The sequence below is a fragment of the Teleopsis dalmanni genome, chromosome 2 (assembly GCF_002237135.1).
Source record: "Teleopsis dalmanni isolate 2A chromosome 2, ASM223713v2, whole genome shotgun sequence".
NCBI classification, from domain to species: domain Eukaryota; kingdom Metazoa; phylum Arthropoda; class Insecta; order Diptera; family Diopsidae; genus Teleopsis; species Teleopsis dalmanni.
Window position 1 is genome coordinate 20,983,821 of NC_051847.1, and position 27,960 is coordinate 21,011,780.

At 30.5% G+C, this 27,960-nt stretch overlaps 7 protein-coding genes across 7 annotated transcripts; 6 read left to right on the plus strand and 1 right to left on the minus strand.

Moving 5' to 3' along the window:
• The first annotated feature begins 1,285 nt into the window (after positions 1-1,285).
• LOC119681436 (beta-1,3-galactosyltransferase 5-like) lies at positions 1,286-3,817 on the plus strand. Its single transcript, XM_038094622.1, has 2 exons — positions 1,286-1,627; positions 2,871-3,817. The coding sequence occupies exons 1-2, from the start codon at positions 1,315-1,317 to the stop codon at positions 3,713-3,715; spliced, it is 1,158 nt and encodes a 385-aa protein (XP_037950550.1). The 5' UTR covers positions 1,286-1,314; the 3' UTR covers positions 3,716-3,817.
• Positions 3,818-5,404: 1,587 nt separating this feature from the next.
• LOC119682071 (senecionine N-oxygenase-like) lies at positions 5,405-7,258 on the plus strand. The gene is made up of 5 exons (XM_038095418.1): positions 5,405-5,679; positions 5,743-5,932; positions 5,993-6,164; positions 6,426-6,961; positions 7,022-7,258. The coding sequence occupies exons 1-5, from the start codon at positions 5,456-5,458 to the stop codon at positions 7,196-7,198; spliced, it is 1,299 nt and encodes a 432-aa protein (XP_037951346.1). The 5' UTR covers positions 5,405-5,455; the 3' UTR covers positions 7,199-7,258.
• Positions 7,259-7,691: 433 nt separating this feature from the next.
• LOC119685769 (cyclin-dependent kinase 8) lies at positions 7,692-9,962 on the minus strand. Its single transcript, XM_038100147.1, has 2 exons — positions 8,489-9,962; positions 7,692-8,429 (listed from the first exon to the last, which is right to left on the minus strand). The coding sequence occupies exon 1, from the start codon at positions 9,866-9,868 to the stop codon at positions 8,501-8,503; it is 1,368 nt and encodes a 455-aa protein (XP_037956075.1). The 5' UTR covers positions 9,869-9,962; the 3' UTR covers positions 7,692-8,429; positions 8,489-8,500.
• Positions 9,963-12,306: 2,344 nt separating this feature from the next.
• On the plus strand, positions 12,307-14,521 carry LOC119681308 (senecionine N-oxygenase-like). The gene is made up of 5 exons (XM_038094461.1): positions 12,307-12,619; positions 12,686-12,875; positions 13,487-13,658; positions 13,732-14,267; positions 14,351-14,521. Exons 1-5 carry the CDS (start codon positions 12,420-12,422, stop codon positions 14,519-14,521), a joined length of 1,269 nt encoding a protein of 422 aa, XP_037950389.1. The 5' UTR covers positions 12,307-12,419.
• Positions 14,522-16,777: 2,256 nt separating this feature from the next.
• On the plus strand, positions 16,778-17,606 carry LOC119674079 (trypsin delta-like). The gene has a single exon (XM_038085203.1). It carries the CDS (start codon positions 16,778-16,780, stop codon positions 17,531-17,533), a length of 756 nt encoding a protein of 251 aa, XP_037941131.1. The 3' UTR covers positions 17,534-17,606.
• A 1,261-nt stretch (positions 17,607-18,867) lies between these two features.
• Positions 18,868-19,743, plus strand: LOC119683589 (trypsin delta-like). Its single transcript, XM_038097361.1, has one exon. The coding sequence runs from the start codon at positions 18,868-18,870 to the stop codon at positions 19,621-19,623; it is 756 nt and encodes a 251-aa protein (XP_037953289.1). The 3' UTR covers positions 19,624-19,743.
• Positions 19,744-23,961: 4,218 nt separating this feature from the next.
• Positions 23,962-24,834, plus strand: LOC119674080 (trypsin delta-like). The gene has a single exon (XM_038085204.1). It carries the CDS (start codon positions 23,962-23,964, stop codon positions 24,712-24,714), a length of 753 nt encoding a protein of 250 aa, XP_037941132.1. The 3' UTR covers positions 24,715-24,834.
• Positions 24,835-27,960: the final 3,126 nt, after the last annotated feature.

The following is a 27,960-nucleotide window of genomic DNA, read 5'->3' on the forward strand; positions in this document are numbered from 1 at the left end:
GTGGGAAGAACTGTTGAATAAATATAGTTTAACATTGATTCCATAAGCAATGCTTATGATATTTGAATTTCCATTATTTTTCTAATTGAAAGTAAAATAAAAAACTATGAGTTATTTTAAGTCTCTATTTTTATTTACTGTTAGCTATTTGATCCATCTGGTAATAAAAAAGATCTTTGTTTGTTTATCCATCACTCATATTATAAACTATTTGGTTGTACTGCACGCTTTTTTTGTTAATGTTAAATATTGTATTAGTAAAGGGAAAGATTAAAATATTTGAACATCTTTTATACCAGATTCTGCAAAGGTGTTATTTGATAATAGAATTATCTAAAATAGTCAACATTTAGTTGCTTTAGTAACATATTATATGCCAGGGTCATAACATAAAACTTGTGGCATTACGTGTATTACCTCAGGTGTTACTAGTTTATCAGTCTACTTATTTTATATGTAAGGTCATAACCTTAAACTTGTGGTATTACATGTGTAAAATACCACATGTAATACCAGAACTATTACAAGAAAGGTTTTCTCTTAAAATTAAGAAAAGAAAGAAAATAAAATAAAAAATATATAATAATCTTATAATAATTAGAATGCACTGCGCTAATGCACATACGAAATAGGCTCCTAGGAATATATATTCTTACCGAAGAGGCAATAAAACTCTGTAAAGTAGGTTCTATACTACTTTTTATTGACGCAACAGGACTTAAAGACCTACTCTAAGCCCAGAAGTGGACACAATAATAATAATAATAATCTTATAATAAAGTATAATTATAAAAAATAGTAACGATCTATACATACATATACCATTTTATCTGAAGAAAGTTTTTTAAACAATATCCATTTTGCAAATCCATTTTTTCATTTCCGTTCTAAGAACTTATTGAAGAAATTAGTAATAATCACAATATTTAAAAGTTGCCTACCTTTTTTAGTTTTATACATAATTTACATAACAGAATATTCTCATGAAAGGTGTTTAATAGAATACCATACACATTGTATAATATGTATAACTTTGGCTGAGACCCAAGTATAATGTTTTGAGAGAGATTAGCAATCTACTTCCGTGAATATCATATGCATAAAGAAGAAAAGTAACTAATCTGTAGGGTCAAGAGTGACCGTGTAAAGACTACCTATACATTAATACAGCTCACCAGGTATCTAATTCTATCAATCAATCAATCAAATTTGTAATTTTTTGTAATTTTTTGTAATTTTTCATATATCAATATATAAAGTTCCGATAACAGATTATAATATATAATTAATTTTATATTTTTTATTTCCAGTATAATGAGCGTGAAGGGCTTATTTCACAGACAATTATTGATCAAATTACTAATCCTCTCATTTGTCTGCGGTTTATTTCTAATCATCATTTTTCACTTTACAACAAATGACATAAATTTGTATAAAGAATCACAACATCTAAGATCACTCTTACGTTCAAACAACACACATCACCAGGAATATAAGCTGGCAGAATATGACTTTGATTATGAAGACTTCAGACAACGTGTCAACTATAGCTATTTAATGAATCTAACAAATTTCCGATATTTATTGAATTCCAATAAATGTCGAAAAGATAGAAAACAATTTCTAGGTAAGTTTTTAATTATGTGTAAAGAATCAAGTATGTATATATTTTTTCGCACCACTGTATACACTTGTTTTCTAGAAGATTTTACATTTCAATGGGGTCTAGACAACTTGATATTAAATTTGCATAAAAACTTCAATTCAATATATTTTTAAATTTATATACATTAACGAAAAACCTAAATGGGCATCTCATATTAGATAAAGAAAAAAGTGTATAATATACAAGTATATATAAGTGGAAAGGTATATTAATATTATAATTTATGGAAGAAATTGAACTAAGAAGAACACATTGCATCCGTGAACGGGCAGAAATAGATCTCTAGGTCGTAGAACAAAATTACCGTACTTAATAACAATCGTAATGTCATCTGCTAACATCCTGTAATTAGCAGAATGGGATTTCAGCTACGGGCTCTTTGAGTTTCACTTGATCGAAATCACTTCACAATTAATTCCTGGGTAGTGATTTTAGTGGGTTAAAATGCTTTTTAAGCTTTTGATATAGTAATTTATGCTTTCCAAATTCCTTAATGGCACAAAGTTGTTCTGCTGGATCTGCTACATCTCACAAAATAATCTTATGTAAGATGTATTTTAAAATATCCGTAGTTAGCGATCGCTATTCTTAAATTCGCAATTTTCTGGTTTCCACAAAGAGAACCAAAACGAAGTGTATATAGTGGTAAAGAAAACATACAATGCGGTCTCACCATTGGTAACAATTGAATTCGCACACATTGTGGTCAAGCACTTCGTAATAGAACTACAACTTTATCAACAATGTTTTTAACTGGCATCCCTAAGGATCCAAAAGTCTACACATAACATATAGATATAATTCAGTTAAAAGTACTGAACTACTTAGCAAGGATCAACTTTCAAGAATCAACTTTAAAACAAGCAAATAAATATAGCAAAACCAATTAATCTTTGCATTCTGGTTAAAGATATGTATAGACCCCAACATCTTCCTCGCGTTACAACCATAATCAAATTCCAATATACCTTTTGTCATTATTAACAGTGAATTAAAATGAAATTCTATTAAATTTTTGATCAATTTTGGATATTATACATATTATATATCTATATATATTATATACATATATAATATTATGCTTTTCACATATATATACTTATTTATATTTATATCCCACACTATCTTATACTTATATATCTATCTTATACTATAACCTGTATATCAAAATATTCAAATTTCAAAAATTTGACATCTTTTACAGCTATCATTGTTGTCACATCTTACTCAGCACATACCGACCTACGTATGGCTCATCGTCAATCTATGCCACAATGCAAACTTGAAGAACTAGGATTTCGACGAATATTTTTGCTAGCCAAGATACCACCAACAGAACGGGCTATAACGCAAGAATCTTTGGAAAGAGAACATAATCGTTTTGGTGACTTGGTGCAGGGCAACTTTGTGGATAATTATCACAATTTAACATATAAGCATGTTATGGGTCTACGATGGGCAGGCAGTGAGTGTGAAAATGCTAAATTCGTTATTAAAATTGATGATGATATTATCTATGACATATATTACACGCGTAATTACTTAAATGAATTATTGTTAAAACAGTCGCAACTTGCTACATCTGGTAAACTATTATCAGGTGTAATATTCTCCTCTGGTCCACCGGTACGAGATGAAAAAAGTAAATGGTATGTCTCACTAAAAGATTTTCCAGGAAGTGTTTACCCTTATTACTTGTCTGGTTGGTTTTATGTAACGAATCCATTGACAGCAAAACGTATAGCACAAGAAGCTCATAGTACACCAGTATTTTGGATTGATGATGTTTGGGTTACCGGTATAGTAAGACATCGTCTGCATATACATCTGCAGTCGTTAAATCACTTACTCACTTATAAGAAAGTACAACTTCAGTGTTGTATTGATGATGCAAAAAAATACAATTACAACTGTGACTATAAAATTGGTCCAAATGGTAATGAACCGGAATTTTTGCTGAAATATCAGAACGCAATAGAGAAGTGTTATTACGATGGATGTATTCCTCGACCGGCTAATAAATCTGTAGTGCTTACATGTAAAGAATAATAATCTCACTATCTTCAAATGCAACAAATTATAATGTTAAGTTTGACAAATTCTATATATTTTGTATATATTCTTATTAAAATAAATGATAATTTAAGACTACGACAAATGTTTTTTTTTTCTAATGCGAATGTTTTTACGCGTGTGTTCTTTAGTAATTTTCGTTAATTTTTATTCCATATTCTTAGTGCAGTTTGTTCGCACGTTTTAGACTTAAATTATTTTATGGCTGTTACTTATGGAAATACACCATTAGAAAACTGCAAATTTATCAGAATATTGTCCTGAGACATATGTTAAAAGCTCTATAGTACATGAGAAATTAAGAAATACACAGAGACTTGAGAATTAAGAGTGTGCAAAAGTATATCAAGGGCAGAACGCTAACGCTATACGATTCCGTGAAAGCAAACACTAATTAAGAATATGGCTCTCTCAAATAAAATGCAATATATATTCAGATAGAAAGATATGCTGGGCTTTAAAATATACTTCTATAAAATCATTTAAATAACTTATTATCAGAATTTAACGGATCTCTTATTATAGTGGATCATCTAAATAGTCACAGACCAGTAAAAGTGCTTTGGAGACTAACTCACGTTTGATCAAGCAAAGCCGAAGAATTTTATTTTTCAATAAAATTTATGAATTGAAATGAAAAAATTTAATAAATTTTATTATTTTTACTTCATTTATATTATATAGCGTGCCCCACCATAAACGCTATTAGGTACCACATTTGCCAAAGACCCGCTATAATACTTCTTAAGGATTTATCTTGTCTTGTCTTAATACCATCTAGTAAAAAAAGCCGCCTCGATTTCAATAGTAACTTAAAAGGTGTTATTGGATCGACTGTATTCAGGTCTGCTCAGGTCTAAAAGTAAATGAGTTAACTCTGTAATGAGAATATTTTCAATATTAACTTTAACACTTTAAGAGATGATAAGGATTATATTTATTAATTAAAATTATTGAACATATGCCTATATGATTAATATGCGTATTATATATATTCACATATAATATATACATTATTAAATTTGTTTATTTTTATTAGGTTATTATTAGAAATTATTAGAGTGCTGCCTTTCAAAACCAAAGTTTGCTAACAAAATTGAATATACTGATGTTTAACGTACTTATAGGTCTCAATATATATTTATATAGTATAATTAAATTATATACAATTACCCTGAACGACAGCATAGATCCACATTTAATCGTTAACCAGACAATGAGCAAAATTATCAGTACGTGTAATATCATAAAAGTGCATCCATTAACCGGTGCATTGATACGAGTAGTAATCTAGTGTTAAAGATAAGAATTTAAAAATAACATCGAAAGAAATAAACATAAAACAGACAAATCAGTAGCTTAGTACAAAGAAAACTCAGAGAGGTTGTTGACCCCTACTTATAAAGACTTAATGGTTTTAGATATTGAATTTCAACTGAGTTGATACCTATTTTACTAGTTAATTATTATTAGATCCATTATACAGCTCATTGAAAGAAAATTATTAACTGAAGTATAGTATGTAATTTTAAAAGTATTTAAGTACGCTACTGCATTTTATAAACAATTATTGAGTTGATAATTCAAGATTCGTTATTGATTGTTTTCAATATAATGTATATAAAATATGTATTGTCTTAGTTTAATTTCAGTCGTGAAGAAAAAACTGCAACATATAATTCTCGGTCATTACACAATACAATCAATTCAATAACGATGGATCCCAAAAAATTATTTATGCGACCTACCACAAAACGTGTACTAATTATAGGTGCCGGAGCCGCAGGTCTATGTGCATTGAAACGTGCACTTGAGTATAACATGGAACCTGTAGTATATGAACAAACTGACGAAATTGGTGGATATTGGAACTGCAGAAAAGAAATTCCATCAGATAAATCCGAGGAAGAAATCAATTGCAGCACATACGAGGATTCATTGTAAATATTAAAGAATATATTTTTATTAACAAATATTTTTAATATATTAATTTGAATAACTAGCATAAATTTACCAAAAGAACTTATGGAATATCCAGATTACCAATATTCTGATCAACTTAAAGATTCCTTTATCTTGTCAATGGAAGTTTTAAATTATTTGCATTCATATGCTGAGCATTTTGCTTTAAGAAAATATATCAAAATTTTACATGAGGTGATCAGAGTACGTAGACGTAATGGAGAATGGGAAGTAAGTCATTATCTTATCGACATCTCTCTATTTAAATCACATAAATTTAATTAATGTCAGGCTTTTATTTGGAACACTGTTGCTAACAGCTATGATTTTGAATTTTTTGATTATGTTTTTGTTTGTACTGGACATAATCGAAAACCATATTATCCAAATATACCGGGCAGGGAACTATATAAAGGCAAACAAATGAATTGTCATTTGTATCGTACACCACAAATTTTTAAAGGTATGTTGATATATTATTACTATTAGTTTTGAATTTTATAATATGAAATATAATAATAATATAATATGTTATAATAATATAATATGTTATAATAATATAATATATTATAATAATATAATGTATTGTAATATTATAATATGTTATAATAATATAATATATAATAATAATATATAGTGTATTATAATAAATTATAAATAAAAGAATTGTAATGTTCTTCATTAGAAAGGGAGAACTTTTCTAAATGACTTCATTTCATTTCAGATACCAATGTTCTAATCGTATGCTATGATATTTGCGGCTTGGATATAGTCAAACAGATTTCCAAAACAGCAGATACAGTTTATTTGTCCCACAACTTTTTACCACCACCGGATACTACATTTATGTCAAATGTTATTCAAAAACCTTATGTCAAAGAATTAACTGAAGCTGGCGCGGTTTTCTTGGATGATAGTCAAGTAGCATTTTCAAATATAATATACTATACAGGATATCAATATTCATATCCATGCCTAAGCACAGATTGTGATCTACGTTTGCGCAACAATCGAGTTTATCCACTCTACAAACATATCATCAATATTAATAATCCAACTATGGCTTTGATAGGTATTCCAACTAACGTCATACCATTGCAATTGTATGATCTGCAAGTACGTTTTGCACTGCAGTATTTCACTTATACTAAGGAATTACCCAGTGCTGAAGAAATGTTGAGAGAGGTGGAAGAAACATATGAGAAACGCTTACAAGGTGGGTTAACAGAACGGCAATCACATCAAATGGGAGAATTACAGGCAAGTGACTACTAAATAATAATATTAAATTAATTTTATTTTATTAATATCTAATTTTAGTATGATTACTATAAGGAGTTATCGGAAACTGCTGACATTGAGAATATAAAGCCAGTTGTGCAAAAGATACGAGCTGATTTTGATGCTAAGAATGTCAGTGAGTTGGAGAGTTATCGAAATAGTTGTTATGAGATTATTGATAATCATAACTTTGTTAAGTGCACCATAAAGGAATAATTTCGTTAGATATAAGAGTGTATGTATATTATTCCAAAACTGAATCAATAATCTAATAAAAACTAAAAACATTTGTAATATATATTTTGTTTTACAAGAATTTAAACGATCAGGTCATATCTTATATAGTAATAAGATACCGTATTAAAAAACTAATTAATAATCTCAATTGATTAATTATTCTAATTAATTAAAAAAATACTATTTTCTATAAAGATTTGTTAATTTAATGCAGTTGTAATCCAGTTTGGAGTTCCATATATGGATACTAGTCCCATATCATTATTATTATTATATCCAAGGTGTATTTACAATACATTTATTGTTATTATTATAATGTGTTTACAGGTATGCAGATCTGAGGTCAATTATTACTTAGTCTGATGATGTGATAAATAATAATCCAGTCAAGGCACAAATAGGGGTTTTGAAGAAACCTCGCAGTTAATATAGAGTAAAAGTGCTCAGGTGCACTGACTCAACTTGTCTCTCAACATAATAATAATGTATTTATGTATTATACTTTGGGTAAAGAAACCGTTCTTAGTAAGAGCAAAGGACGGAATTCCCATAGATCAATAGAAATCAAATGTGTTTGTCAACTTAGACATGAGAATAGACTGACTATATAATGGAGAATAGAGCTACAGTTGGGGTACATATTGCGAATTGATGTGGCTATATGTGTAAAATATTTTCTTCGCACATAGGAACATCCTGAACTTAATTGGACTAGGACAGTTCTTATTAAAGAAAGACATTGCTTTTTATCTCTAGAGATTTTAAGTGAAGGCTTGTTGAGAAGTTTATTGCTTTACAAATTTTACCTTGAAGATCACACTGTTTCTATATGTTGTTGTTGTAGCCCATAGGGATTATGTAGACCCTTCGGAAGGTGATAAACGCCGGTTTTTTGTCGAAATTGGCGAATGGGACGTAGACCCATCCGTTCTTCGAAACACTCTTTCTATATCGAAATATTCACTTATAGATTAGAATGTTGATAGAAAAAATTAGAGATCTCTATTGTTATTTTAAGAGAAGACGTTGACAATTGGCTTTAATGTTGGTGTATTACTTAAGAGCCTGATATTCTCAAAACTTATGAATATTATTAAACAAGAGACGTACGAATAATCTTGGCTCTTTGACAATAACTACAACTATTTTTCATTGCTTCACTACCTTTGATCGCTCCCATCAACATTCAGTTCAACTTATTAAATTCCTTCTAAAGAGTAAAAACATGTATTAATTAACATAAAAAATGGATCAATTTTATTGCCTAACCAATTGAAGTCTTTAAAAACGTTGTTGAAAATTTTGTTGCTGCTGACTAAACATCATTTGCTGTTGTTGCTGCTGCTGTTGTTGTTGCTGCTGATGATGAAAATCTTGTTGATTCTGCACTTGTTGTTGTTGTTGCTGATTTGGTGCTGATAAACGTACACGTTTCGCTTCATTGTGGTGTTGCTGCTGCTGTTGCTGTTGTTGCTGCTGTTGTTGTTGCTGCTGTTGTTGCTGCTGCTGTTGTTGCTGCTGCTGCTGTTGCTGCCGTTTATTATCATTCTTGTCTTCTTGATCATCATCAGTTAGAAACTCACGTTTTGGATACGGTATAGGACAACCGGCAAAAACATCTTGTGTAGGTAATGGATCTTCTTGGAAATAAGGATCCTGCATAGCTTGTTCCGAAGTTATACGTTTATTTGGATCCATCAGTAGAAGTTTTTGCAATAAATGAAATGCTTTACTATCGGGTTTAATTTTATGACGATCCATATATTTAGCTAATGAACAGGTGGCATAATTAGAACGCTTAAAATCTTTAATTAATGTATGATGTTCAGGCATTTTTTTGATATCTTCCCATTCTTTATCTTGTGGAAAACCCATTACATTGAAAATACGATCCAATTGATCATGATGATATGGATTGCTGGTTTTTATATCTTCTTGACGGCAATGAAAAATTGGTTCTGATGTGAGCAATTCAGCAAATATGCAACCGATTGCCCAAATGTCAATAGCTTTTGTATAATGCCGCGCTCCCAGTAGCAACTCTGGTGCACGATACCAAAATGTCACTACCACAGGATCAAGATCTGCTAGTGGTTTTAGAGGCGCATTAAAGAGACGCGCAAAACCCATATCAGCTATCTTCACACGGCCACGCTCATTGCCATCACCCATTACTAATATGTTAGCCGGTTTTAAATCTCTATGTAGCACCCAATTGCTGTGCAAATAATGTATTCCATCTAAAATTTGGTACAGTAAACTCTTAACCATACCGCGCGGCACTATAACAGGTTTCTTGGATGCTTTAGCTGCACGATGATATTTGATTATATGCCATAAGTCATGTTCAGCGTAGTCAATTAGTAGAAATACTTTTCGGTCATTGTGCGATAGAAATACCCTAATTAATGTTATGACATTTTGATGCTTCAGCTCACGGAGCAATGCAATCTCACGACAAGCTGACATGGACAAACCAGTGCCATCGATTTGTTTGAGTGCATATTCTTTGCCGTCGCTGGTTTCCTTCCATTTAGCTTTGTAAACGTGGCCATATGTGCCACGGCCCACTTTACAACCTTCAAACGCAAATAAATCCTCCACTTTTGTGCGTTCTATTTGTGTTTTCATTTTAAAATCGTAGTCCATTTTTTTTATAATTTGTTTACTATATAATTTATTAAAATGCAATATTAACGTGAACCACTTTTTTCAGTCTGGCAAAAATTGTTTACTTTCTCTAACAAACAAAAAGTCGATCAGCTGTTCGATATTCTTTCGCGGGAAACATTCACAGTAGTATGTCAAGTATTGGATGTAGCACTTTTCTTAATTGGCGCATAAATGTGTGTGTCGTGTTTTATTAATATATATTTTAAAACAGTTAATACAAAAATCACACGTTAAGTATATAATGAACATAACTTTTTTGTGTTATTATCGAATAATACACACATTCTTATGTAGGTCTCAATTTTAAACAACAACTTTTATGTAAACGTAATCGGATATAATATGCTAGGATAGTGATGCGCTTGCGTTATGTTAAAGTAGGCAAGTATAGACCTTGTAAGTGATACTCAACTCATGAAAATACAGGTAGTGTATCGACGTTGTACGACACAGCACCGATGTTCAATTTGGAGCCTAGATTAAAGAACATACTTTTGTCCAACCCGAATGCTCTGGATACCTGACGACTTTCGGTTGTATATAGCCTTAACCACGCTCACAGATCTCTACGTGAACAAACCTCTATTGTCCGTGGAACCCATATGAATTTTAATTTCAACAAAAAACAAAAAGATAACTAATACTTCAACGGTCTTTAAATCAATGAATTCGGTGGTATTAATATTAAAGATTAATATTCAATACACAGAATTGCCTAACAGTTTGAAACGATATCAGCACCGTTTTAAGAGTATGCCTAATATAGGTTCCGAAATGATATTGAAGGATATTGCAGAAGTGCAGAAGTGAAACTGAAATAACTATCGCATTTGTTTATTAGTATTGAAAAACAGCATCACTCCAAAGACCAATTGGTTCTGGTACTTGACATCTATATGACATCCAGATTAATATCCTCGAAAGTCGACAGAAAAAAAACAAGAAATTTAATCAGCCTAACAAGAGATCACATATTTAAGACCGCGATGATGAGATCGCTCTAACGTATCAACGCAGGGACGTATGCGACCACTTGACCGCTTAAAACAACAACAATTCTAACCAAACTTGTCTAAATAATATGTCAATAAAATTATTTTAGAGCAATAGATCTTATGATTAATGAAACTAATTTTAAATATGTATATAAATCCATATCCATATGTACATAAATCCATCCACATAAAATAATCAATAATCAATAATAATCATACAATGCCGTTATGAAAAGAAGTGGCCTACCTTACACCATTGGATGATGGAATTTATTCGATCTCTGCATGTAGCTCCTTCATAGCTGCTTTTAATAATATTGACGATTTTAATCAGGATACCTCTAGCTGCAAGCAACTTCCACACTTATTCGCGTTATAACGCATTAAATGCTTTTTCAAAATCGATGAAGATGAGATATAGATTGATGTTGAGTTCTGCCGACTGCTCAATAAGTATTTTTATAGTGTTTATGTGTTCTATGCATGAGCGAAACCCTGCTTGATTCTGCCAGAGTATATTATTAAGTGACTCAATGATGCGGCTTCAAATTAACTTCGTGAATATTTTGTTTATTGTTGGGAGTAAAGATATACCTGTCCAATTAAGGCATTTTTTCTTGTCTCCTGTTTAAGTGATCGAGAGTACGACAGCCTCTTTCTATTCTTTTGGGATACATTCCGTGTTCCATACCTCGACAAACAGGAGATGTAAATTTTCAGACATTGTCTCCGGTATTGCTTTAAATACTTCTGCAGGCAAGTTGTCGTGTCCCGATGCTTTACCTGATTTTATAGATAGAAATGCATCGTATATTTTTTCAGTACTCAGTGGTCTGCATTCTTACATATGGATCTATTAGGGTTGTGTCGTCTAACCCCTTGTAACTGTTCACTGTTTTCATTGATTCATTGTTGTCATATTATTCATTGTTGTTATATTAAGCGTTCTTTCGAAGTATCTTTTCCACACTGCCATCTGTTCGCCGACATTAGTTAATTTATGTTAATAGTTATCAATTAAAATAATCTTTACAATTAATAACTAATAATTTATAAATTATTGAGTATTGGTTTGTAGAATTAATTATATGATATGAAATAATCTCTGTATGTATATGATATGATAGAACATTTCACTTCCAACGAGAAGACATACAATTTCAATCGTTTTAAAAAAAATACTAAAAAAATTTATAACAATTTTGTTACAACAAAACATAGACTTTAATTTTAATAAACTCTTAAATGAAACTGCAAAAACAAAATAAGTAACTGAGCATGAACTAACTATGGAGAAAGCGTCTATAGAATTTCTATAAAATTTATTATTTTTGTCTCAGTCAAGAGAGAAGCACAAGAGTCTATATTCCATTTAAATTATGTGGAAACAATCGCTAAGCGGTCAGTTAAGTACTGGCAAGCGATCCAGCGATAATAAAGAAAGCGTGTTTTTATCATTATTTCCTTTTCGTTTTTGTGATATTTCATCAACATTGTTTACTTTGATTTAATAAAATAAAAAAAAAAAAAAAATGAACGCTAAAAATCGTGTTTGCATAATAGGTGCCGGTACAGCGGGCTTGTGTGCACTGAAAAACTCGATTGAGCATGGAATGCAAGCAACTGCATACGAACAATGTGACCAAATCGGTGGTACTTGGGTTTATTATGAACCAACTGAAAATGAAGAACATGAAGAGGATGTGCAGAGTAGTATGTATAAGGATTTGCGGTTCGTGACGCTGCAGATAAGTTGCAGACAGACAGTTAATAATTAATTGAATGTTTCAATTTTTAGAACCAATTTACCAAAAGAAGTAATGGGTTTTGCAGATTATGATTTTCCAGAAAGCGTTAAAGAATCTTATATCACATGTGGTGAAGTTTTAAAATTTTTGCAATCCTATGCAGAACATTTTAATTTAGGTTCACATATAAAATTACGACATGAAATTATCAGAGTGCGACCGAGAAGAGACATATGGGAGGTGAGTGGGTATAATTTTTAATATAGATATAATATTATTTACAAAGTAAAGCAGCTCAAAAACGTTAAGAACCCTTTATGTAATAATTGTATGAATCAATCTTTAATAATGTGAAAGTTAGCTAATTTTTCAAATTTCTTGATCTAAACTACGTCTAAGTTCTGTTAAGCTAACGATTATTAAATGTTCTAGTGCTACCTTAACATTACATTTCTAGTAAAAATGTTATCAACAATTTATAGCGATAAGATTACGCTATTAGTTTAAAAAAGAAAAAAAATTTTATTAATATGTAAATAGAAAAATAATTAAATGGTTCTCCAATATAATTTAAACTATTTAATCTAACTTTTTCTGAAGCACAAAAAGCTTCTATAGTAATTACAGTAATTTAGTAATAGACTACTGTTTCCATATTTCCTGATTAGGAGAATAACATTGAACTATTACTATACTACAAAAAATTTTGGTATATCTGTTTCCATTATATAGAGACCTATATGTTGGTTGATATTCACATGTAAATACTCTTTTTAATATATATAATTCTTTATACCTATACCATTATATACCAACCTTACTCAATTTTCAAAACATTTAAATATTTTAAGGTACTCATCAAGGACATGGCAACCGATCAATACTTTATAGAATATTTTGATTTTGTATTTGTTTGCAATGGACATTATACCAAACCTAGTTATCCCACTATTAAAGATTTGGATATCTACGAAGGACAACGACTACATAGTCATTTATATCGGACACCTGATATGTTCAAGGGTAATCTATATACATTTATAATATTATAGTTATACAAAATATATATGTAAAACAAAACTGAATATTCTTACAGATCAAAATGTTCTAATAATAGGTGTTGGTCCTAGTGGCATGGATATTGCTGCACACATACATGATAGTGCAAAAGAAGTCTATTTAAGTCATCATATGGAAACAAATCCAAACACTGATTTCATGACCAATGTTATACATAAACCTGATCTAGAACGATTTACCAAAACAGGTGCAGTTTTTAAAGATGGCAGTATAGAAACCTTTACATTTGTTATATTCTGTACGGGCTATAAATATACTTTCCCATTTCTGAGCACAGATTGTGGGATACACGTTGATGATAATTTTGTTCAGCCTCTTTATAAACATTGCATTAATATTAATTACAATACGATGGCATTTATTGGAATACCATTTAATGTTTTACCCTCACAGGTCTTTGACTTGCAAGTACGTTTTGCACTAAAATTTTATACGAAACAAATACAATTACCGGATCGTGCAGAGATGTTGGCTGACCTGGAGCACGACTTGGAAACGCGTAGATCACAAAAGTTACCAAAAAAACGTGCACATTTTTTGGGTCCACGACAAGTATGTCTCCTCATATTTAATATAGTTTTAATATATACATATATAGTGTATGTGTTAATTATTTAATTAATTGTTTTTTCTAGTTTGAGTACTATAATGAATTGGCGACCATTGCGGACATTACTAACATAAAACCCGTAGTTCAATCTATTATGCGTGACGATGGATGCAAATATATTAGCAGATTAAACAGTTTCCGAAATGCATGCTATAAATGCATAAATGACAATGAATATATAAAATATGAATCTTAATTTACAACACATGTGTATTATATTATATATACTACATTATATATGTAGTATATATGAAATATTTATTATAATTATTTTTGATTATCTAATAAACAAGAAAAAATTTTTATATTAAATAAATTAGTCTTTTAAATTATATATAATTTATGTTATTTTTAGATAAGAATAATACTTTAAAAACGATTATAGATAAAACAATGAACTGTCGAAAAATATACTATCTCAAAAGAGTCTAGTAACATTGTGTAGATAACAGTTGATAAATAGTAAATAATGGATGTCAGTTTGAAACTGAAGTGGTATGCTAGCAGCTTGTCTCTACTAATTAACTAATTCATTAGTCTAAGATATGAGATTATGTCCATCTATTTATTTTGTTTTGAGTACTTCCAATCAACTATATTAGAGAGATAATATAGTATTGTTTATTTTAATGTCACCCATATTTGTGGTTTTCAAACAAAAGAATATAAAAAATTTAATTTAGTGTATCTAAAAAATCGCAGAGATATGAGTATATATATGTTGTTATAGCCCAGATAATAATTATAACCAGGAGTTACTAATTTTTTTAACAAAATTACCAAATAATATTGTAATCTTCTGTATTGAAAAATATACAAGACCACTTACTTTATCCTTAAAGAATTTTCAATACTCTAGACATAAATAATTTTGTTATTAGCAAATTATTTATTGCTAAATTATTAAATTTGTTTTTAACATTAGATTTAATGTTCATATATTTTTGAGATTAGAATCTTATATACAATAATTATTTTGTATATGCACTATATGATATAATAAACTCATTTGTTCCAGGTGTCGATTTGAGTTAGCTATATTCATAGAAAGCCACCATTTAATTGATTCTTAATTCTTAATATAAACTATTGTTTTCAATAGAGAGGTTTTTAACGTACAGTAGTACCACAATGGGCCATTATTTGAGCTCAAGTGGGCTTTTTGGGAGGCCGCCACTCCAACGTACAGTAGTGAAATTGCAACAACACTTTTTATTATTTTTTGAAATAATTGAAATTTTGGCTGACCATATCTATATCAAGTATTGCCAAATATCCATAATCACTTGTCTTATTTTTAATTATTTGTAAATAATTTTTTGAGACTGCAAGTACATAGGGTTGAACTCGTGCCCTGCTAAATTTGAAGCTCACCATGAAAAGTGTCATTTGATTAGCTTAAAAAAATAGAGAGACTATGTTCTCTAATAATAGACAAACAGACGGCATCGTCTTAATTGATTCATTTTAATCTGCTGATTAAAAATTATATCGATTGTATAGTATGAATGAATTGCTGATATTAATATATCCTCATAACTGCGGTACTTTTCATTTATTTTACATCAAAGGAGTCTATAGTGCTACTATCTTCCTTCACAAAAAATTATTTATATTAGAATGGATAGAATGAATATATAGTATGATTATTTTTAAGAGGCTTTAAATTCGTAGGGTGATTCTAGTGTACAAATCTTGATGTGTTCATTGTCGAACATCGCGTCGTTAAACAGTTTAAAAAAAAACATTATCGATGGTGAGGTATAGATGGCACTAATCACTATAGTTTAGAATTAAGATATTTTAGACCCTGATAATGGACATCCACTATATTAGTAATTAAGTGGTAATGCTTTCAAATGATAACGCAACGGTCCAAGCACATTTATGCTATTATAATAATAATAAATTATTTAAAAATATTATTAAATATTAAGTAGTTTTTTATGAAAAAAAAGATAATTACGGTTATCCCATTACGGAATCGTAATGGTGAAACTGAGTGGCAGTTGATCATTCGTACAGATGAATGCGTCCAAAACTATATGATAATTTTAAAGACCTTACGACTCTTAGGTGTTCTTAATGTAAGAAGGTATAATACAATAACAACTTAATGAAATTTGGGTCCTTACGTTTGTATTAGTTGTAAAATCAATTTAAAATCCTTCAGTCAATTTTATAAGCACCCATTATTTATAAACATTACACAAGCTGAGTATTTACTTATATATATTTTTACGTTAACATCTTAAACATCTTGGCAGATATTTTAATATAGTACTCGTCACGAAAAAGCTGTAAAAAATTTTACTGATACATCCAATAGATACATATATTAACTGTATTATTATATAAAAAGTGCATTGGTCCATTCATTCTTAAATATATTACAATATTTTATATAAATAGTGAAGAAACTGCAGTAAGAATTCACTTACTAAAATCGACAATGATCAAGTTAGTAATTTTGTTATCAATATTTTCGTATGTGCGTTCTAGTTTATTGTTTCCTAAACCAGAAGGACGTATTGTGGGTGGATTACCTGCAGATATTCTGAATTATCCATGGCAAATATCATTACAACATATGGAGTCACATTTGTGTGGTGGTTCTATATATAATGACAAAATAATTGTCACTGCTGCTCATTGTTTGGAAAATATGACTGCCTCCGCATTACAAATAAGAGCTGGTTCATCTTTCTGGAATAAAGATGGTGTGGTCGTTAAAGTAGCTAAAATTAAGATTCATGAAAATTATAGCTCAGAAAATTACCGTAATGATGTTGGCGTAATACTTTTAGTATCTCCATTACCATTGGGTAGTAATATTCAACCTATACCATTAACCACTACTGAACCAGCAGGTGGTACTCCAGCAGTTGTTACTGGATGGGGAATTATGGAACAGGGATCTTTTTCGCTTCCACCACAGTTACAATATGTGAAATTAAATATTGTTAATCGTTTAATATGTAAGATTCAATACAAACTATTGAATCCAATTAAATCAAACATGATTTGTGCCGGAGCCAAAGGTAAAGATTCATGCCAAGGTGATTCTGGAGGTCCTTTAGTTGTTAACGGTGCATTAGTTGGAATTGTATCTTGGGGTCAAGGCTGTGCCAGTCCACATTATTCAGGAGTTTATGCTAACGTGTTTAAGTTGCGTAAGTGGATAATTAAAAATGCAGAAACTATATAAGTTATTTTATATAATAATTAACTTATAACAAGATTACCTTGTATCTTAGTTGAATAAACCAACCTAGTTGTTGAGCCAATATTCTCTCAAAGTGGAATGTACTATAAAATATTATTTGTGAAAAACTAATACTAACTTTTCTATTATTTATTTTTTCATACTTATTTTCTCCATTATCAAACTTTCTGGTTGATATTAGTTTAACAATATAAAAATATATCAGAATTGTTCAGTTTTTGTTTTCATAGATTCGGATTTGGGTACAAAATAGTATTGTGAGATGATAGGGAATTGTTTAGGAGAGAGAATAGACTGGAGATAGTTAGGCTTTGAATTGAAGTCGACCTAAGTCAAGACGTGATTCACTGTGCTTTAAATCAATTGTTTGCTAATTGTTGTTGTTGTTGTTGCTGCTATTTTTATTGTTGTGCACATTTTTACTTATACTTTTACATTTACTATTTTTGTTCTACTATCTTCCTTCACAAAAAATTATTTATATTAGAATGGATAGAATGAATATATAGTACGATTATTTTTAAGAGGCTTTAAATTCGTAGGGTGATTCTAGTGTACAAATCTTGATGTGTTCATTGTCGAACATCGCGTCGTTAAACAGTTTAAAAAAAAACATTATCGATGGTGAGGTATAGATGGCACTAATCACTATAGTTTAGAATTAAGATATTTTAGACCCTGATAATGGACATCCACTATATTAGTAATTAAGTGGTAATGCTTTCAAATGATAACGCAACGGTCCAAGCACATTTATGCTATTATAATAATAATAAATTATTTAAAAATATTATTAAATATTAAGTAGTTTTTTATGAAAAAAAAGATAATTACGGTTATCCCATTACGGAATCGTAATGGTGAAACTGAGTGGCAGTTGATCATTCGTACAGATGAATGTGTCCAAAACTATATGATAATTTTAAAGACCTTACGACTCTTAGGTGTTCTTAATGTAAGAAGGTATAATACAACAACAACTTAATGAAATTTGGGTCCTTGCGTTCGTATTAGTTGTAAAATCGATTTAAAATCCTTCAGTCAATTTTATAAGCACCCATTATTTATAAACATTGCACAAGCTGAGTTTTTAGTTATATATATTTTTCCGTTAACATTGTAAACTTGGCAGATATTTTAATATAGTACTCGTCACGAAAAAGCTGTAAAAAATTTACTGATAAATTCAATAGATACATACATTAACTGTATTATTATATAAAAAGTGCATTGGTCTATTCATTCTTACATATATTACAATATTTTATATAAATAGTGAAGAAACTGCAGTAAGAATTCACTTACTAAAATCGACAATGATCAAGTTAGTAATTTTGTTATCAATATTTTCGTATGTGCGTTCGAGTTTATTGTTTCCTAAACCAGACGGACGCATTGTGGGTGGATTGCCTGCAGATATTCTGAATTATCCATGGCAAATATCATTACAATATATGGAGTCACATTTGTGTGGTGGTTCTATATTTAATGACAAAATAATTGTCACTGCTGCTCATTGTTTGGAAAATATGAATCCCTCCGCATTACAAATAAGAGCTGGTTCATCTTCCTGGAATAAAGATGGTGTGGTCGTTAAAGTAGCTAAAATTAAGATTCATGAAAATTATAGCTCCGAAAATTACCGTAATGATGTTGGCGTAATACTTTTAATATCTCCATTACCATTGGGTAGTAATATTCAATCTATACCATTAACCACTACTGAACCAGCAGGTGGTACTTCTGCAGTTGTTACTGGATGGGGAGTTATGAAACAGGGATCTTCTTCGCTTCCAGAACAGTTACAATATGTGAAATTAAATATTGTTAATCGTTTAATATGTAAGATTCAATACAAACTATTGAATCCAATTGAAGCAAGCATGATTTGTGCCGGAGCCAATGGCAAAGATTCATGCCAAGGTGATTCTGGAGGTCCTTTAGTTGTTAACGGTACATTAGTTGGAATTGTATCTTGGGGTCAAGGCTGTGCCCAACCATTTTTTTCAGGAGTTTATGCTAACGTGTTTAAGTTGCGTATGTGGATAACTGAAAATGCAAAAACTATATAAGTTATTTTATATAATAATTAACTTATAACAAGATTACCTTGTATCTTACTTGAATAAACCAACCTAGTTGTTGAGCCAATATTGTCCCAAAGTGGAATGTACTATAAAATATTATTTGTGAAAAACTAGTACTAACTTTTCTATTATTTATTTTTCCATACTTATTTTCTCCATTATCAAACTTTCTAGTTGATATTAGTTTAATAATACAAAAATATATCAGAATTGTTCAGTTTTGTTTTCATGGATTAGGATTTGGGTACAAAATAGTATTGTGAGATGGAAGGGAATTGTTTAGGAGAGAGAATAGACTGGAGATAGTTAGGATTTGAATTGAAGTCGACCTAAGTCAAGGTTTGAAAACCTAATTATTTAATGGGCATATCCAAAGATCGTTCGAGCTAAACCTAGTGTATGCATTGTGATATGAAAACAGGTATGCGACAGCATGGAGGTTAGAGCTCCAATTAATAAATAACAGCGGTTAGGTCTTTGCCCCGAAATCACTTGTCGAGTTTGACAACCTATTGTGCGCCGTACAATAGTCCCAAAAATGGCTATACCAGCAGTTACGTGTATTGTTCGACATATTATTTATACTAACATAGTATTATTAACAAAAATATATTATTAAAAATAGTATATTTTTTATGACATATTGTTTATACCATTAAATAAAAAGTCCAATATTTTTTTTTTTGTTGGAAATTAGAAATTACATTTTATTTTCTTTCTCGTTTGTTTGTTGAATTTCAGTTACAGTTTCTCGCATATTTAATAAACTTTTTTGTCAAAAAATTTGTTTGCTAATTACTTATGTTGTTGTTCTTGTAGCAATTCTGTTTTCCTCTTAATTTGACACGAAACAACATAAATGATGACATATTTATAGCATTTTTTGTGCAGTGTTTTTGTTGTAATTTTAAACAATTGATAAAATTGAAAACAAAAAAGTATTAAACGTTTTGTTATAATTTAAAGTAAAAATATGTTCAACAAAAAAACAACAACATTAATATAATAATTGCTTATCTAGTAGTTTAGTGTCTTTTGAACGCATTATGATGTAGCACTTAAGTGCTACATTCTGGCAGCAAATAATATTGCTAGGGTTGCCAACCTCCGCATTTTCAGCATCACAAACGCATCGGTAAACAAGGTAGCAATATTCGAATGCCACGTCTCAGCAGCATCAATTCACTGTGCTTTAAAGCAATTGTTTGCTAATTGTTGTTGTTGTTGCTGCCGCTATTTTTATTGTTGAATTATGGCAATCATGAACTTAATGAAGCAGAAGCTTGAGAAAAATTCAGAAAAGCTGGAACAAAATTCAGAGGAACAGGCGCACAGTTTACGTAAGTTGGAAGAAAAGCTGGAACAAAAGTCTGATGAAATCACGCAGAAATTAGAACAAAATTCTGCCGAATTAGAAAAGCTGGAACAAAAGTCTGATGAAATCACGCAGAAATTAGACCAAAATTTTGTCGAATTAAAGAAGGAGTTACAACAAGTCCAAAAAGAGTGCTCGAGAAGAAAAGACCCGATTGATCAGAATGTTCAGGTCTCAAAAGGTGAGACGATTCAATTGGAAAGCTGTGCTGAGAGTAGGCAGGTAAGCGGGTCATCTTCAGCCATTAGTGAAACTGGTAGCATTAAACTACAGGCACCGACATTTGATGGGAGAGAGACTTTTGAAGTGTTCAAACTCAAATTTGAATCAGCGGCTGAAACAAATAATTGGAATATTGGTGAGAAAACGGAATCACTAATTGTGGCACTAAAAGGTAGTGCGGCAGAAGTTTTAAATCAAATTCCACCCGAACAACATAGAAGCTACCAAGCTGTAATGGATATATTGGAGCGCAAGTACGGCAACGTTTTTATGGTTCCATTACACAGGGTAGTACTGGAAGCAAGAGCTCCGCCTGTTGACGAGAGTCCTGGAGAGTACTCTACCGACATTGAACGGTTGTGTAATTTGGTTTACATTGGCAGTTCTGGTGATACTATGATGAAGAGTAAAGTCGACACTTTAATAGACGGCATACGCGATCCGAAAACTAAGTGTCAGGTCGTAATGCTCTCAAAGGAGACATACTCTGAAACGGTTAGCGGTGTTGTGACGTACGAAACTGCCGGTATAATGTGTTGCTCGACAGCAAAAGTACGAAAAGTGGAAACTGGAGTGAAGATAGGAAGAAAGACAAGAAGGAAGGCAAAAGGAAAGACAGAAGGGAAGGCAAGAAGTAAAACAAGAAAGAAGACAAGAAAGAAGGTAAAAAGAAATAGAGGAAAGAGAAGAAAAGAAAGAAGGATAAGAGAGAAGACAAGAAAGAAGATAAAAGGAAGAAGAAGACTGATTCAAATAATGAATAGGGAAAAAAGAATCAGAAGAAAGAGAAGAAAGAAAAGGTGGAAAGACTATTTCGGCTTAGGTAGTTATGATTTCGTGTTAATCGGTTTTGGTATAGCTGAATCAGTTGAAATTAACATCTGTTTGGACGAGCAAGAGTCCGCATATGTTATATATGTTGAGGGTATTCCATTTGAAGTAGATTTCACATGCGATGTTGTTATTTCATGTGACACAATTGAAACAAATGACATATTCCCGGCAAATATGCCATTTAAGGCAGATAACATGTTAGCTGCTGATATTCCATTCAATGCGGATGTCTTTGATAGCACATTGGCTACAGATACTCAAATCGATACCGGTAGTGCAGTTGATACAGTTTTCAGGATTAATCAGGAAATCAAATTTGATGCGAAGATCGCAGAGGTGTTATTGGTCGCGGATGAGTTATCTTATAAAGATATATCGTTAAACGTTGATGCCGACCTCACAGATGATGAGAACCTGACAATTGATGGAAATGTCTTGTTTCATGAGGATACCACAGATGACGTATTGGCTACGGGTAGTGAATTTAATGCTGATGTCATCATCACAGATGATGAGAACGTGACAATTGTTGGAAATGTCTTGTTTCATGAGGATACCACAGATGACGTATTGGCTACGGGTAGTAAATTTGATGCTGATGTCAGGGATGTCTTGTTCGCTTCGGATATAACAAATAATGAGGATTATACAACTGATATTGATATATCTGATGGTGCGGTTTTTGTTGATCAGTACATTCCTGATTGGCATACTCAATGCATTGACAAGTTTGTTGCGTCTAACGTAAGTAGCATTGATGACAGTGACAGCTGTTTGCAAATGGAGGTTTATCAGAGTGACTCAGACGAAGCGGACTTGAAATTCGGAATAACGCCACTATGCGGCAAGATGACATGTGATTACACTGGAAGTAAGCGGGACCAATTAGATGAAATTCATCGATTTATCAGAAGACCGCTCCTACTGACCAGCAACTGAAATGTTAATGATGATGGTGATAATTAAAATCTCCACCCAATAGCTATAAGTATAGGATAAGCAATTTGTAAATAAATATTAGTAAGTAAGTAAGCAAATATTGAAAATCTTAAATGAGAACGGTGTGTGTTCGCAATTTGTGTCTGATGAAGACATTGTGATGTTTGTTTGGAGCCCCCTGTCCTTGATGGAACGAAGATCTGTGATGGTGTTTATCGAATTCAACAGTCGGGGCATCATAGAGCTCGAATGAAAGTGGTGCATCTGGAACGGCTGGCACCTTACTGCAACGATGTGGTAATTCCTGTTCTTTTCAATACAATTAATAAAATAACTAAAGTTTCTCCAATTCGCTAAAGTTCGTTTCATGTTTTACAAAATCCTGAGATACGAATAATCACGCAGGCGATTACGTAACAATATCATTAAATATTAAGTAGTTTTTCTTGAAAAAAAAAGATAATTACGGTTATCCCATTACGGAACCGTAATGGTGAAACTGAGTGGCAGTTGATCATTTGTACAGATGAATGCGTCCAAAACTATATGATAATTTTAAAGACCTTACGACTCTTAGGTGTTCTTAATGTAAGAAGGTATAATACAATAACAACTTAATGATATTTGGGTCCTTACGTTTGTATTAGTTGTAAAATCAATTTAAAATCCTTCAGTCAATTTTATAAGCACCCATTATTTATAAACATTGCACAAGCTGAGTATTTACTTATATATATTTTTCTGTTAACATCTTAAACATCTTGGCAGATATTTTAATATAGTACTCGTCACGAAAAAGCTGTAAAAAAATTTACTGATACATCCAATAGATACATATATTAACTGTATTATTATATAAAAAGTGCATTGGTCCATTCATTCTTAAATATATTACAATATTTTATATAAATAGAGAAGAAACTGCAGTAAGAATTCACTTACTAAAATCGACAATGATCAAGTTAGTAATTTTGTTATCAATATTTTCGTATGTGCGTTCTAGTTTATTGTTTCCTAAACCAGAAGGACGCATTGTGGGTGGATTGCCTGCAGATATTCTGAATTATCCATGGCAAATATCATTACAATATATGGAGTCACATTTGTGTGGTGGTTCTATATTTAATGACAAAATAATTGTCACTGCTGCGCATTGTTTAAAAAATATGACTGTCTCCGCATTGCAAATAAGAGCTGGTTCATCTTTCTGGAATAAAGATGGTGTGGTCGTTAAAGTAGCTAAAATTAAGATTCATGAAAATTATAGCTCAGAAAATTACCGTAATGATGTTGGCGTAATACTTTTAGTATCTCCATTACCATTGGGTAGTAATATTCAACCTATACCATTAACCACTACTGAACCAGCAGGTGGTACTTCTGCAGTTGTTACTGGATGGGGAGTTATGGAACAGGGATCTTCTTCGCTTCCACCACAGTTACAATATGTTAATTTAAATATTGTTGATCGTTTAATATGTGAGGTTCAATACAAACTATTTCCAATTGAACCAAGCATGATTTGTGCCGGAGCCAAAGGTAAAGATTCATGCCAAGGTGATTCTGGAGGTCCTTTAGTTGTTAACGGTGAATTAGTTGGAATTGTATCTTGGGGTAAAGGCTGTGCCAATCCAGATTATTCAGGAGTTTATGCTAACGTGTTTGAGTTGCGTAAGTGGATAACTGAAAATGCAGAAACTATATAAGTTATTTTATATAATAATTAACTTATAACAAGATTACCTTGTATCTTACTTGAATAAACCAACCTAGTTGTTGAGCCAATATTGTCCCAAAGTGGAATGTACTATAAAATATTATTTGTGAAAAACTAGTACTAACTTTTCTATTATTTATTTTTCCATACTTATTTTCTCCATTATCAAACTTTCTAGTTGATATTAGTTTAATAATACAAAAATATATCAGAATTGTTCAGTTTTGTTTTCATGGATTAGGATTTGGGTACAAAATAGTATTGTGAGATGGAAGGGAATTGTTTAGGAGAGAGAATAGACTGGAGATAGTTAGGATTTGAATTGAAGTCGACCTAAGTCAAGGTTTGAAAACCTAATTATTTAATGGGCATATCCAAAGATCGTTCGAGCTAAACCTAGTGTATGCATTGTGATATGAAAACAGGTATGCGACAGCATGGAGGTTAGAGCTCCAATTAATAAATAACAGCGGTTAGGTCTTTGCCCCGAAATCACTTGTCGAGTTTGACAACCTATTGTGCGCCGTACAATAGTCCCAAAAATGGCTATACCAGCAGTTACGTGTATTGTTCGACATATTATTTATACTAACATAGTATTATTAACAAAAATATATTATTAAAAATAGTATATTTTTTATGACATATTGTTTATACCATTAAATAAAAAGTCCAATATTTTTTTTTTTGTTGGAAATTAGAAATTACATTTTATTTTCTTTCTCGTTTGTTTGTTGAATTTCAGTTACAGTTTCTCGCATATTTAATAAACTTTTTTGTCAAAAAATTTGTTTGCTAATTACTTATGTTGTTGTTCTTGTAGCAATTCTGTTTTCCTCTTAATTTGACACGAAACAACATAAATGATGACATATTTATAGCATTTTTTGTGCAGTGTTTTTGTTGTAATTTTAAACAATTGATAAAATTGAAAACAAAAAAGTATTAAACGTTTTGTTATAATTTAAAGTAAAAATATGTTCAACAAAAAAACAACAACATTAATATAATAATTGCTTATCTAGTAGTTTAGTGTCTTTTGAACGCATTATGATGTAGCACTTAAGTGCTACATTCTGGCAGCAAATAATATTGCTAGGGTTGCCAACCTCCGCATTTTCAGCATCATAAACGCATCGGTAGACAAGGTAGCAATATTTGAATGCCACGTCTTAGCAGCATCAATTCACTGTGCTTTAAAGCAATTATTTGCTAATTGTTGTTGTTGTTGTTGCTATTTTTATTGTTGTGCACATTTTTACTTATACTTTTACATTTACTATTTTTGCGATTAATTATTTATCTTACAATTTCTAATTTATTATTTAAAAAGGGGATTTTACTCTTTTTTTGTTGTTTTTGTTTAAACATTTTCTTTGTTTTCTTGTTACTTCTTCTTCGTCGCTCATTTTGCTACTACAATATTTTGTTTTGTTATAATTTTACATTTTACATAATAATATATTTATAATTATTTGCATTTCTATACATAACAGAGGAAATGTGTGATTTTTGTTTTGTATTGTTTTGTTTTCAATGTGTTGTTTTTTAACAAATTTTTGCTTACACATGTGTTATTATATGTATATAATTTTATATAATATATAAACGTATATTATGCAGTTTTGTATTATTACTTTTAATATATATATATATAAATACCGTATTATATCTTATCACAAAAAATAATCATAATTATATTATTATAAATATTATTCTTATAATTGAACAATAATTAAAAATAAACATAGGACTTAGTTACAGTGTATGTATGTGTTTGTTGTTTTATGAGTTTGTTTTGTTTTGATTTGTTTGTTGTTTTAATAGATTAACTGGATATGGATATGGATGTTATAAAAAATAATTTATTTCATATTATTTTGTTTGGTTTTTATAAAATTTAAAAGCAAAACAAAAATATTTTTCAAACGTGACTGCAATCAATTTAATTGTTATTTAATGGATGCTTTTTAATATATCAAAATTTCTCAATTTTTTTTCTTTTTTTGCTTGTGTGTGTGTATATATATATATATTTAAGAAAAATTTTGTGCCATTCTTGTCTGTTAATCAATTACATAACATAAATAACAATTAAATTATTGTTGTCCCGTCTCAACAATGAAATTTCACTAGTGTTATCCTTACAACTTGATGTTATAGTTGTATCCTTTATCTAAATATTAACAATTTTTTGTTTGTCAAAATTTTTGTTTTTGTTGTTGTGGATGTTGTTGTTGTTCTTGTGGTTTTTGTTGTTGTTTTTGACAATGGTGGTTTCTCATTATAATTAATTTTTAAAAACAAAAATTTGTAATTGAAATAATATAAATTTACATGTACAATTTGCAAAATAACGCAAAATACAATCATAAACATAACGCAAAAAAATAAATGATATTCAATAAAATTACAAAATAATTAAAACATAAAGTATTAACAGTAAACATTAAATTTTTAAACAATCAATAAATTGAACGCATAATTTTTTCTCAACATAGTTCGTTACAAAAACATATCATTCAAATAAGGATAATAATTAGAAATTAATTAGTTTTGAAATATTTACAATATAAATTTGATATGAAGCTATAATTTAAGCGTTAAATACTTATAAATTTATACAACATCATTTAATAATTTATATTCATAATATAGATTTTAATTTTAACTTGACTCTTTAATGATAATGAAAAAAGTCTGTAAGTTGTAGGTTGTATTGTTACTATAAATTCCCTCTTTTTCCTTTATTTTATGTGTTGTAATATTTCAAAACAAAATCAAATATATTTCCTAAATTTTGACTATTCTTTATCCTTTTGTTGCGATTGTTTTTGTCTTTCTTTTTGTTGATCTTGTTGTATTTATTGTTGCTGTTGTAATATTTTTTATATGTATTTTACTGCGTTTTGTATGATTGTTGCTGCAGTTTGTTTGATTTATTTTGTGTACAGATAGATGGCAACAATGAGACCGTACAGACCCAATACTTCAGCGAAAATGAGAATCAAAATCATGCCGACGAAGAGGCGAGGCTGTTGTGCTGTACCTCTTACACCAGCATCACCAACAATACCGATCGCAAAGCCTGCAGCTAAGCCGGAGAAACCAACAGCTAAACCGGCACCCAAATGTATGAAGCCCCTAAAAAATAAATAGTTTTAATATTTATTGTAACATTAACAGAAATAATTTATAATTTATAATTTATAATTTTTTTAATTGTCTTTTAAAA